Here is a 13,113-nt window from a genome sequence, read left to right on the forward strand (position 1 = left end):
ATTATTAATGTAATTTGTTCTGTATTCTAGTGGGGAAATTCTCTTTTCATTAGGCAGATGATAAATGACATACAGGCGTATATCCTAATACCAATCAGTGATCTCCATATTAATTGTGCCACCTAGCTGACCCCAGTGCATACTTCATTTGTAAAGAAAAAAATATTGTACCATTATTTTCTGTAGTTGTTAAAACTTGACTGTCTGCTGGTGTCTGGTCCTGCAAGAATAAAAAGAAGCACCCTGATTCCTATTCTGCGTCGGCCCACTCTTGTTATCAGCATGTAGACACTGTACCAGGTGAGGTATCATTGGATATATCCTACATAATGTTCTCTTACTCGTATTAACTAATACCCCATAGTTTGGCGTATAGGAGCCCATTGATTGAAACGTGTTAAGGAGCCTTAAAATTAAATGATGTAAATCCAGGCTAAGCAGCCATAATCCACCGAGATCTGGGCAGACATGCGTTGAACAGGAGGAGAAGGCAGAGGCCCTTTGCTAACGTCATGCTGCTGGGAACAAACGCAGATTAGTCAGATACTGAAAACAACACATAAACACACTCACATAAGAGTCCCAAAGGGAGGTATACAGCGGACACCACACAGCTGAGTGTGTTTATCAAGCGTGCCCATGTCCCTGCCCTAATGTAGCATAACAAAGATCCAGCGCTATGTCCCTGTTGGATTCCCACTGTTGGTCTGTGCACTTCTCCAAAGTCACCTGAGAACAGTTTCCACAACACCTAAGTCTGGGAACTAGCTGGTACTTCGTGTATAAGGTGACTGGCATGCTGAGAGACAGGGGAAAGAGGAGACGGCACACTGGACACACAGAGAATAAAACAAAAGGAACAGAGCCAGCAGTGCTTCCCTGACAGATAGAATCATTTCTTTGTAACGGATGGGTTTTAACCAATTACCTTGCAGGACTGAAGCACATTTAGCGGTTACAAATAATGATCAGTTCAAAATTACTCTTCAAGAAAAACTACGCTGTATTAAATCATCTTTATTTAAATCATGTATACCGAATTAACATCCCAAAAGACATCGGCCGCCCCTGGAATTGCCACAAACCCATCCTCAAACTTTTGCAATTAAAATCTCACCAAAGGCTAGTGCAATAAAGCAATCCAGAAAAATAATTCCTCACAGATCCCCGAAGCAACATTGTGGGATGTGGCGCGGAGGTTGCCTATGCATGTTAAAATGTGAAATATTGTTTTAAGGGTCAAAGAAAAAATGGAGTCCTCATTGCACAATTATTCTGCTATTCCCTGCCATTCAGGATGAGTAATGGGACAGGCGATTTCAGTTTGCAGGGAGGAATCGCAACCCTCTGACATCTGGGAAGAGACATTTATCAGCTGGACGACTTCTAGCACACACATACACTGCATGAAACATCTCTTCAGCCTTCTCTTTTTCTTTGCCTCTCCTTTCTTTTTCAGGGAGAGCATGACGGCCCTCTATAGGCAAATTTTTTACATATTGGATGCCAAGTTTAGCAAGGGATAATCGCATCCTGTCACAAAGATTTCCTCCAAAATGTTTTGGACATGACTAAACTTAACACTGTCTACTTTGGCATTTAGCGCTTTGCTTACTGGCTTAGATTATGCTAAAAATGAATGGAACACATAACCTTACCCTATCTGCTTCTTCCATCCAGCACTGAAAAACATACCTCATCTGAACACACCCAACTTCAAATGCAAATGTTACAGAGCTGGGCCTTGTGACATTCCAGATATCAATGACCTATCAGAAATATAAAAATACACTTATATATCTCCCCCATTTGTTTATGCCACAAGCCAAATTGTTATAATTATCTGCAAAGCAGAAACTCTATGTGTAAACTGTGTTTAATGTTACCATCAAGCCCATGGTGAATGTTCCATTGAATTTAGGAGATATTTGTTGGCCCCTGGGGTTTAGAGATAGACCAAAGCCAAATGAGCAGACTACATGGAGCAGCACTGCAGAGGGTATCTGTTTTTCATTACAATATCATGTTCTATGTATTCCAGCTAAGCTTAATAACGTAGCTAGGGGCCTAATTTCACATCGATTCAATGTGAAAGGAATTCCTTCCATGACTACAAGGGAAACTCCACAATAAAACAAAATTTGCATTGTGCTACTGATATTAGACAGTGAGGTTATGATCTACAAATATAGCCAACTGTCTTAAACTGCCTCTGAGCATCGAGACTTAAATTTGTGATCTCTGGGGACACTTTTTTCCATTTTATTAATTGACATCAACACCCTGGGCTGGGCTCAATTATTTTTTCCACATCCAAATTACATTTCTTGGAATTCAGAGCTTATAACTGTAAATGGGCAAATGTCCCACTATCCCAGTAAAATGGTTCTGTCATTACATTGTAATTGTATTTCCTTAATTTAATGTCTTTGGAAGACCTTTAGGATTTGTCACTACATGACAACATCCGTATAGTTTGTATTTCAGCAGTTCACCTTAGAGAGACTTCCCAACAAAACAGAGCTGCACAGGATTATGGTGAATAATGAGAATTACATTTTTGGGTGGATGTTATCTTTGCTCAAGTCTCAAAGGTTGCAGAGGTGGGGCAGGAGAGAAGGATCAGGGAGTCAGAAAACATGAGTAAATTTGACACACACACACACACACACACACACACATATGTAATTCTTGGAGTGTTGTTCCATGTTAGGATTTGGATAAGAACAAGCGGAGTCTGCAACAATTGCAAATTTTCTGAACCTGACAACATCGGAAACAGTTACTTCATGTGAAACAACTCATTACATCAGCAGAAAACTGGAAACACCAGTTGTCAAGAGATGCACACAAAGAACATCTGAAAATACACTATCACAACCACAATCAGCAGTGTGGCCTTAGGTGAACACAAGCAGTCTCCAGAATGCCGAGCTGCAGGACCAGTTGAAGCAGTCAAACCAGTCTGGGCGAGGAGCCAAAATTAAAATTACGTTTCTTAATTAGAGCAGGGGATACGACTCTCTCAACTGGGCAAGCCAATAGGCCTTATGCCGACTGAGTAAGCTAGGCGTGAACTTTACGCACACCTGGTTCAGAATAAGCTGCTCTAAAACTTGCTTAATGATAATGAAGTCAGCGCACATTACACCCCACGATAACTGCAGTGAGTATATCCTATGCAAATACAACGCAAATGAACAGTTATGTGCACCAGTACAACCTTACTGAGAGCTCACTCAAAACGTGCCATGGCCCAGTGAAGACTTTATCTGACATAATGCCTCAAACTGAGAAACAATTAAGCTGCCACTACACTAACGCCAGGATAGCTGTCAATTTATCATCTATGGGAGTCACTAGAGGAAAAACATGACTCACCTGCTTGCTTTATCGCTTCCGCCTTTGGTGCATCAGCAAATATTCTACATATCTAAGATACTCTAGCTATGTCAGTAACAATGTTAACTATGTTTCAGCATTATCACATTCTGTGTTACTGACACTTGTGGCCACTCTAAGCCCACTGCAGCCATTAAGTTGCACCTGTTCTCTCCACATTAAAGATGGATGAGAGTGAGCATTAATAAATCATGTAGAACAACCAACACCATTGACTTTACAGACATACAAAGACTCCTGCTGGGCCCACATTCATTGTGAATTGAGTGTATATTAAATACAGGCTGCTTCTGGTATAGCACACAACTGATGGTATGAACTGCTGAAAAGCTGGAAGAGAAAAAAGTTTTTTTTACCGGTGTCTGAGTTCAAGGCTCTGTCTTTGTTTGCCTCCTCTCTTCCACGAAAGCAATGGGAAAAAGAGAGAGATAGGATGAGATAAAGAGAGGGAGGGAGGTGTGGCAAAGAGGAAAGAGATAGGGTTTTTTTTCGATTGGTTTTGTTCTCGCTCTTGCTGTCTGTCGCTCTCTGGTCTTTACGATGTGGCTCTTCCCTTGTCAGCCTCTGTACGTCAGCCTGTCACAATCAATTCTACTCACATGCAATGTGTTGTCCTTTCTTCTCTGCTCGTCCCTCCCGTGCTTCTTTTTAAAAAAAAAAAGGGTAGGGAAGCTACAGACAACCCCGGCCCAGTTAACTTTCTCCCTGTGACAGTGTGAGGCTATTTTGCTATTGGCTGTTCAGCTTGCAACTCCCTGTGACCTTCAACCTAATTGGCAGGTAGACAGATAATGGCAGGAAGATGATAACAATACTGTTATACATCATATTATTCCATCTTGAGTGCTTCATTCCATAGTTAATAAGGTCAAAAAACACAGGTAAACAAACAGAAGTAAATGAATAAATCATCAATTAATCTACTCATTGAAAGTTGATCAAATATAGTAAAATATAAAATCATCAACGCATTAGTTATCAGAGCCCACAATGTCTTAAAATTCCTTATTTTGCCTGACCAACAGTCAAAAAACAAAAAAAGGTTTGTAAATAATAATAAACTAAGAACTACGAATAAAAAAAAAAAATTCTATCCTCACGTACTGCTGTATCCAGTCCAGCAGATGTGTTGAAAATCCATTTAATATTAGATAATCAAAATTGCCACTGTTCAATCAACTAATTGTTTCATTGCTAATCACTATGTTTATATTTTTCCATCCATCAAGGTCGGTTATCTTTTGTGTTTTCAACAGCATTTACGTAGCACCTTTGAACATATATTTGTTGTTTGTGTATGCAGCAGAAATGTGCTGTATGTGCCAACTGTTGAGAAATATTAATGTTTGGCAGGCAATGAACATGGACAACACGTGCACAACCAAATAGATGGGTGAAGATGTAATACGGGGAAAATCTATTCCAGGAGAAAATATGACCTTAGCTTTGCCTTCTTGCCTGAAATCAGAGATGACAGTTCCATGACTCAAAGGAACTCAGACATGATCCCTCACCCACAGAGACACACAAACATACCCAGAAACACTGACACAGAGGGAAATGTTTGTGGTTTCGGTTGTTTTTGTTATTAAATACACCAAGAGGGTTTATTTCAGGAATGACATTTTGACATGTCACAATAGGAAATGCACAGGGGGAAATAATAAAATGAACGATGGCTGACTTACTTCAGTTTCAGGGTCATGGTAGGCCTGGACAATAAAACAATAACTATCGCAATAATTGTTTTTCAAATGTTCAATAAATGTTTGACTTTATTCACTTGAATCATACAAAAATTAGGACTTAATTTTTTTATTAAAGATGTTTATTTTGTTGAGGAAATAGGACCGAAAAAAGCGTTTACTTGTGCATATTTGTTGAGAAAGATTTTATCGTAATTGTTTTGAATGTTCTACCTCAGATTTGTGAAGTCATTCACTGTTTGGCCTCAATTGCTGACCGAAAAGAACAGTTTAAACCATCTGGTTTCTTCAACTTTTACTCAAGAGAAAACTATCAGCCTTTAAACTCGAAAGAAATATGATTTCAAACTTATTGTGATAATTATCAATATCGGAAAATATGAAACTTTTTATCATGATAACATTTTTGGCCATATCGTCCAGCCCTAGATCATGGTAATCTGCATGCTTGCTCACAGTGAGACTATCATGATTTACTAGGACACTTTAAAGAACAGTGCCATCGTTAATGATATCAGTGACACCTGTGGTTTTCCTGTTGTGACAAATCAAACCATCGGCTAGTGAACTGAAGAGAAGTATTTTCTGCAAAATAAAACCTTTTAATAAAACTCCGTAAATTTCGTAAAATGTTAGGCAATTATCTATTAATCCAACATTATCTGTAAATAACTGGTCACCCAGTGTTTCCCATTAATTAACGAGTCTCAAAATTAACCGAAAATGGTTTTACACATTACACACGTTTCAGACGTCTAACATTGTGTTTTTTGGGTGCTGCTGTAAACTCGCACGCTCTGGCATCCGACTCGAGACAACCACTTTTCTTTTGAGGTAACGTTAACGGCCTGTTTCTGTCACTCGTTTGTGAGACGGCAATTAAGCTAGCCGCGCCTACATTTGGAGTGCACACGTATTTATGCTAAATCCACTGTAACGGCCCAGTGCGAGCTGACGGGCAGGTTAGCGAATTTATCTTGTCAGTTTCTCTCTTTACAAAGACAAGTGTTGCAGTATGAGAGTCCTACCTGAAGAGAGGCTGTGAATTCTTCATGTTACGCGATACGAGAATCACATTCAACATTATTTATCAAATTGGGTCGGACTTGATGACTTTAGCGCGACGACAACATATATATATATATATAAAAAATTGGATCATATTCACAGAAAGTATAAAACATATTACATGTGTCCATAAATAGTAAAACAACAACAACAATTAAATGTTAGGGAAGTTACTTATTATATTTTCTATTCTTTGATTTAGGGTTTTTGGAAAAACATAATAAAATAAATTTGTTGACTTTTGTTGCTGTTTCATCACTATTTATAGCTATACAATGGGTTTATGGTTAAATTTATTAGAGCAAAACACTGTTTACAAGTGTACATTTAATTTTGCACCAAATTAATGCATTTAACTTTAAAATTCAGAAAATTTTTGTTCCCGAAGGTGCATGCCCCCCTGACCCCCCAACAGGGCCTGAGTCCCACCCACCATAGTCTCTTAAGATCCTGTGGGAAACACTGGGTCACCTGTATCAAATTATCATCTATCAGTATGTATATTTTGGTGCAGACCTATACCCCCTCTCAGATTGGATAAAAACAATCTCTATCAAGAAATTAGAGTTGAGCTTTCCTTCCACACAGAAACCTTACAGGCGCTGCTCTAGCGGTCTAGTTTGATTAACTGTGGTGATCTTGTCTAGGCTGTTTCTAACACATGACTCTTGTGTTTCTCTTTATCCAGCTGATACAGATCCACTCTGGGGAAATGTGAAGTTTGGGTAAATGTAGGTTTCTTAAAGTGGAACTTCCACAACGTCCTTATCTATCTATGCAAGTAGTCATCATCAGTCATGCCGAATCCAGGCAGTGTTAAAAGGTAAAATTATTTTATGTTTTCATTCGAAAAGATAGAGTATCTGGTCAGTCTTTTTGGACTTTCTCAGATGTCTGATACTCTACAAAATGGCATGTCTATAGGAAGCAGGCTTTAAATATAGCAATCTTGTGCTGTGCACAGGGAAAAGGAAGTGCCAGCAGCAGGGGCTGTGTATTGTTGCCTTTAGGAGGCTTTGACCCTTCTCCCAAACTCAGCTCCTTTACACAAGGCCAAACAGAACAACAGGAAACTAGCAACAATGAGGCTCCACACCCCCTCCAAATGTAACACATGAGGCTTCCCTTCAATTTTATAATGCAATGCCTTTACTGAACACAGAAAATAAATAATCTGATCCTTATGTCTGATGAAAACTAAGCATGTTAGTAACCTCGTGTAACAAGTAGGATTAGGTTAAAACTCTTATTCTCTTAACTCTTATTATCTCATTATGGCCCACTTCTATTATAAAACACACCATTCATAAACAGAAAAGTAAACGTATTTTATTTTTATAGCAAAGACACAGACACTGTCCCTTATTGTTAGGCTCCTGACAAAGCTAAAGAAATATTTTGAAAGTAGTGGTGGTTTTGGACTGATTGGATTGTTCCAGTTACAGTGAGAGTGGCCTAGTTAACAGGTGAATAGAGCAACAGAGAGGGTTTGTTTGGTCAGAACAGCTGATCCACAGTGCCCGCAGGCAGCATCCTGTTAAATCTGCTACCTTCTTTCCCAGACATTCGTCACCATGGGTCAGCCTGCACCCATGTCACAGGAGCGTCACCAGTTACCCTATCTATTCGCTTAATCGATTTATGCAGTTACAGGGAGTGACACACTAGGTTAATCTAGTTTAACTCCATCCCCTCCCTTCCCCTCTTGTTATGACTGAAGTACCTGTTCAGGTTGGTCCTGTCAGTGTCAGCGGCTGAGATTGTTAGGGGGTACAGAACGTCACGAGGTGAATATAAATACAGCGTGGAGAAATGTGTTAGTAGTTAAAGTCTTCTACAGCGATAGCATAACTACGACAGCTACAACAAACTGTAAGTTACAAATAACGTTATTGTAACTACCACCGGGTGATGCTCTGAACTATGGCTATGACAGCAGCGGAGGAGGTTGACAGGGGACACTTATTTCTATGCTTTCAAACTGTTGAACGTCACGTATAGATTTTCTCAGTGCCTCCCCGTTTTGATGCCACACAACAATCACAGGACCGAAGCAGCTGAGGCAGAACCAGAGGCTTAAATTCTAGCTCTTCATTTTGACTACATGAGGCCAGCTAACGTAGCTGCTAACTGATGCTAGCGGGAGGTGACAGTTCGGTGCGCGTAAAAAAAAAACAAAAAAGGAGGGGACGTTATTAAAGGGGAAAGCGACAGGGAGGCTGTGACGAGGTTGGCACGGCACCGACAGACTCACCCACTGGACCCTCTTTGTGTTTCGATGAGCGCCTTCCATTCACACCTTTCTCATATCTGCTATTCCCACCACTCTTCTTGTTCGACGCCATCTTCGCCCACTCTGTTTACGCACCGCCTCTCACATCTCTCCTACATACCTGCCTGGGACGGCCAAGGCCCCGCCCAGGACAAATACGAAAGCCAATGAACGACTGCGTCGCGGTCCAGTAGCCAATCACGACACTGGAAAATTGACAAGCGCCCGCCCCGTTGCACTGGTTGTACAATTTGGCAAAGGAAAGGCGAGTACAGATTAGAGGGGCATTAAGGTCTTTAGAGAATGTATGGCGCAATTTGTAGGATTTATTACACAACTTTATTCTTTGAGCACACAAGAAAATACACTGTAATACACAAGAAAATCATCCAATAAAATGCAAGACATTCTTTCTATATTTTTAAATGAATATTAAAGGAGCCGACAACTAAACAGTCTCACCACCAGGTCCACTCATGAGCAGTTCTGGAGCTTTCAATCACATCACACGACCTTCCTTAGAAGATGGATTTTTCATGATGTTAAAAAGAAATGGACTCAGAACAGCTACTGAGTGCAGGCCTCTAGCTACTGTTGAAGCCACAGAGTGCATATCCTCTGTTTATTTAGGGACGTGAAGGATAGTTTCATTTTCATCATTTCAGGATAAAACAGACATTTTGGAGTTGACCACACTGTTTTTAAATGCATACACAAAATAAAATACACATCTGAATGTAACAGACATGACCTGGGGTGGAGGGGCTTGTTTCAATTCTGGCTACTGCCCTGAATGAAGAGGCAAGACTGTTTTGTCATTTGCTGTTTCCAAGGTCAAAAATAAATGTTTAATCTCAAATTAAAGAAGCTGATAAAACAATGTGTGGTCAGATGCTAAAACTATAAATGCAGGCTATGTACACAACTCAAAAGTCCAATGTGTGAGCTAAAGAATGAACCTGATATTCAGATATCACACACTTAAACTTCAGCTCTTGACATAGGACTTAGTACTCTCCCTTTCTTCCTTCCCTTTTTATCTCTTCTCCTTTCTTTCAAGGTTTCTCCAGCTGAATCTCCTCCTCTTCCTCTATGATGTTGCAAACATCCTGGTATGGGCCATGTGCCTGGGAACGTTCGATTTGATCATATGTGGTGCAACAGTCGTCCAGATTTAGCCCCTGGTGTATGAGATAAGGAAGATGGAAATCAGATAGACACACAAAAATCAATGAAACATTCATGTTAAATTGATTAGTGGCACAAGATAACATGTTCATACACATGTTTCTTCCTGCTGTTTCTTATATGCATGCCATGACATGTGTTTGACTCTGAGAGGATGTGACTCATTTCAAGTTCACCTGGTAAATGTTTTCCTCTTCCTTCGTCACTTTCTTCTTCTCCAGTTCACTAAGTCTCTTTGACTGTGAGGGGAAAACAAAAGTTGGTAAAGCTATGAAATGGTGCAACATCCCAAGATACAATAAGAAAACTAGAACTGCAAGCAGTTATAAGCGGGGTCCAAGCCTCCTGGCACAAGCCGCCCCTAATTCCCAGAGGAGTTGCGAGTCGGCCCGGGCCCGCCATGATTAATTGTCCCATAATCACAGGCCCCCGAGCCACGGCGGGGCCCGTGGAGAATAAATGACCAGACTTATAAATGAAAGGAGTTTGCAGCCGGTTACGGAGATCTGAAATGAATGTATGTCTATGGGAGTGTTATTTCATTTCCAATTAATAGCGCCACCTAGAGGTCGCTTGACGTCAAATTTCACACAGCCCCTCTGCAGGGCGTGATAGATAAGGTCCCCAAGTTTGGTGTAGGTCGGCCATTGCAAACGTAAGATCTGACATGACTTCCTGTTTTACCGTTTGCGCAAACATTTGTTATCTTATAATTCGGACGTTTTTTAGCGTATCAAAATTCCCTCTACAAACTTTTATTGGCTTGGTCCAGAGATGGTCTGTGCCAAGTTTCGTGCCGATCGGAGTTGCGGCTTCGGAGGAGTAAATTAAAATAGGTTTTTCAGTTTTGGCAATTTAGTGAAATGAAAACGTCATCGCACAGAGGCGTGTCCTATACCATCGGAATCGGCAGCCTCCCCAAAACACGGAGACATACCTTTTGGCTGAATTCCACCAAATTTTTGAGGTGTCATCAGGGGTCAATGAGGAACATTTGTCCCAAATTCGGTGTTAATCGGACTTGTGGTTATGGAGATATAAAATGCATGTAAATCAATGGGATTTATTTTGACATCTTTAATCTGCAAAAACAGCACCACCTATGGGCATATTTGGGTCAACTTTGGTGCCTGTAGTAAGGGGACCATGCTGAACAATTCGGCTCAGGTTTCATGTGAATGTGCCTTGTGGTTTTAGACGAACAATTTTTTTTGTATAAATAGTGCCACCAAGGGGCAAGTTGCACCAAATTTTGCACAGGACCTCAGGGGGGCGTCCCACATTATTACTGCAAATTTGGTGTGGATCGGCCTTTCCAAAGCGAAGATATTACATCATTTCCTGTTTTTAGCTTTTTTGCAAATATTTGCTAGCATATAATTGCGACATTTTTAGTCGAATCAACAAGTACCCAGCTCCGTTGATACTGGGAACCGAGATTGCAAGGCATCGCGGTTCCCATTTGAGAATAACCATTTGAGAAACTTATAGCTGCATGTGATACAGTCAAAGTAATTTCTGGTGTGTTGACATGAGTGAAAAGGCAATACCACTATTGAGACATTTTGGAAATTAACCATGGCTTCAACATCAATGCTATGGGTCTGAGGTAGTTGATAGATCAGTGTATGATACATGGACAGTCAGTCATAATAATGTGACCTTCTGACCTGGAAGATAAGGCTGGCAGAAGGCACAATCACACACAGCAACAGCAAGATTCCCTCAGCTGTCAGGATCTTGTTTTTGGTGCTTTCTCTGAGGCTTATTGTCTTCTCCAGTGGTTCTAGGCATATAGTCAGGGTGAAACAAACAAAGGTGAAACAAACAAAACAACAGTTGTGCATTGTAGATGCTAGAGTGTTTAAAATACATTTAAAAAAAGAATCACTGTACTATTTAGTGTAAAGAACACTGTCTAACATATACGTGACTGATAGTATTGTTAGGTAAGGGTAAAGGTGTTCTTGTAAACAAATGCAAGTTATCTCACACATAATCCTCAGAGGTGTTTAGTGACATTTCCGCATCTGCCATCCGTATTTAATGAGATAGTGATGCAAAATGGCATTTCAGTATGTCAATGCCTCCACACGTTAGCTTGATTGCAACTTGACTTAATCTTGGTGCTATTTAAAGGAAATGTCTGGGCAGCAGACTGTAATGAGACCACACTGATGTGCACACAGCTCTTTGGATAGACTGTTAACAGGATTTATGGCTTATTAGGTGTTAGCAGTGCTTAGAGCTACCTTGACTCCTATCTCTCCATGTTAAGCACACATACACTAGCATTTCCATTTGGTTTGCACTGCAATTAGGGTCCCTGCCACCACCACACACACAAAACACTCACCATAGACCTGCAGGTAGGTGCCAAAAGTGTGATCGAGGATGCTACCGTCAATCAGCACACACCAGTAGAACCCAGTGTCATTTAAACGGGCTGATTTTAAGGTTAGGATGCCACAAAATATGCCATTTTCCTCTGTGTTATTTGTAGTCACACTGTCTGAGAATGGCACAATAGGAATGCTTTCGTTACGTTTGTGTTTGGCCCAAGTCACGTTCTTCACATTGGACTTGTAGCAGCATTTCAGGATAGCGGTCTCAAAGAGCTTCACCCTCAGAAAGGGCCTGTCCGCCTCTAAACTCACCTCACCCTGAGCAATAACCACTGTGGAGGAAGCAACAATTAGCATCATGTTATTTTGTGCATTTATTATATGTGTACCCCTATTTGATATTAACCCAACATTTTTCAAATGATTTAATTATGATCACATTGCATAACCTGTATTTACAATGTGGTCTTAAAAGCTGAATAACATAAGCAGATCAAATGAGCTGTAAATGTATAGCATAATTAACCAAAATGAATACAGCAAAAATGCAACATGATAAGCACAGCCATCTGCTTTGACAGGAGATATGGTTCACTGAAGCAGAGCTCAAAATAGCCAAAAGTTTTTATGTAAAAACATGTAGGAATCCCTATTTCCTACAAAATACAGAAGATAATTACACAGAAAATTTAAAACAAATTGTTCTTGTTAGTATTTATACACTATACAATAAGTTTAGATATTATTGTATACTTAAAATAATTTGATCTGACTCACCAACAATGCTGCAGAGAATAAAGTTCACAACTGTTCCCATTGTGTTTACAAAGGTTTAATCCAGAGATCAAAAAATGGACTAAAATAATGTAGATACAATTATTTATACAACACTGGTCGCAGTCCTCACTGTTTCTGTACTAACACACGGGTGTTCACACACACGCCTTTTCTCTCAGTCAGGATTTCCGCTTCAATGAATTTGGACCATCTCACATTTGCATAAAAGTTATATCTGCAGGCATTTATACAATATATTTCAACATGCAAAGGATCCCAGAACAATCCATCTAAACCCTTTGTTTACCCATGAAGAGTCACACCCAGCTAACGTTGAACCCCAAACCTTTTACAT

The 13,113-nt window shown here is 40.1% G+C and overlaps 2 protein-coding genes across 7 annotated transcripts in view; both read right to left on the bottom strand.

The window, feature by feature from the left end:
- Positions 1 to 8,555, bottom strand: part of lipeb (lipase, hormone-sensitive b) — a 29,639-nt gene extending 21,084 nt beyond the window's left edge. The window contains exons 1-2 of one of the 6 annotated variants that reach the window (XM_046044304.1): positions 8,431 to 8,524; positions 172 to 220 (exon numbers count right to left, since the gene is read on the bottom strand). In XM_046044304.1, the coding sequence (XP_045900260.1) occupies positions 172 to 220; positions 8,431 to 8,469 (88 nt within the window). In that variant the 5' untranslated portion in view covers positions 8,470 to 8,524. Of the gene's footprint in view, positions 1 to 171; positions 221 to 3,758; positions 3,945 to 4,001; positions 4,047 to 8,430 lie in introns of those variants that run through there. The other 5 variants (XM_046044305.1, XM_046044303.1, XM_046044306.1 and 2 more) reach the window with 5 other exon arrangements.
- Positions 8,556 to 8,768: 213 nt separating this feature from the next.
- Positions 8,769 to 13,042, bottom strand: cd79a (CD79a molecule, immunoglobulin-associated alpha). The gene is made up of 5 exons (XM_046043949.1): positions 12,759 to 13,042; positions 11,993 to 12,313; positions 11,307 to 11,422; positions 9,813 to 9,875; positions 8,769 to 9,629 (listed from the first exon to the last, which is right to left on the bottom strand). The coding sequence occupies exons 1-5, from the start codon at positions 12,796 to 12,798 to the stop codon at positions 9,504 to 9,506; spliced, it is 666 nt and encodes a 221-aa protein (XP_045899905.1). The 5' UTR covers positions 12,799 to 13,042; the 3' UTR covers positions 8,769 to 9,503.
- Positions 13,043 to 13,113: the final 71 nt, after the last annotated feature.

Source organism: Micropterus dolomieu, linkage group LG03 (genome assembly GCF_021292245.1).
Source record: "Micropterus dolomieu isolate WLL.071019.BEF.003 ecotype Adirondacks linkage group LG03, ASM2129224v1, whole genome shotgun sequence".
Classification (NCBI taxonomy): Eukaryota; Metazoa; Chordata; class Actinopteri; order Centrarchiformes; family Centrarchidae; genus Micropterus; species Micropterus dolomieu.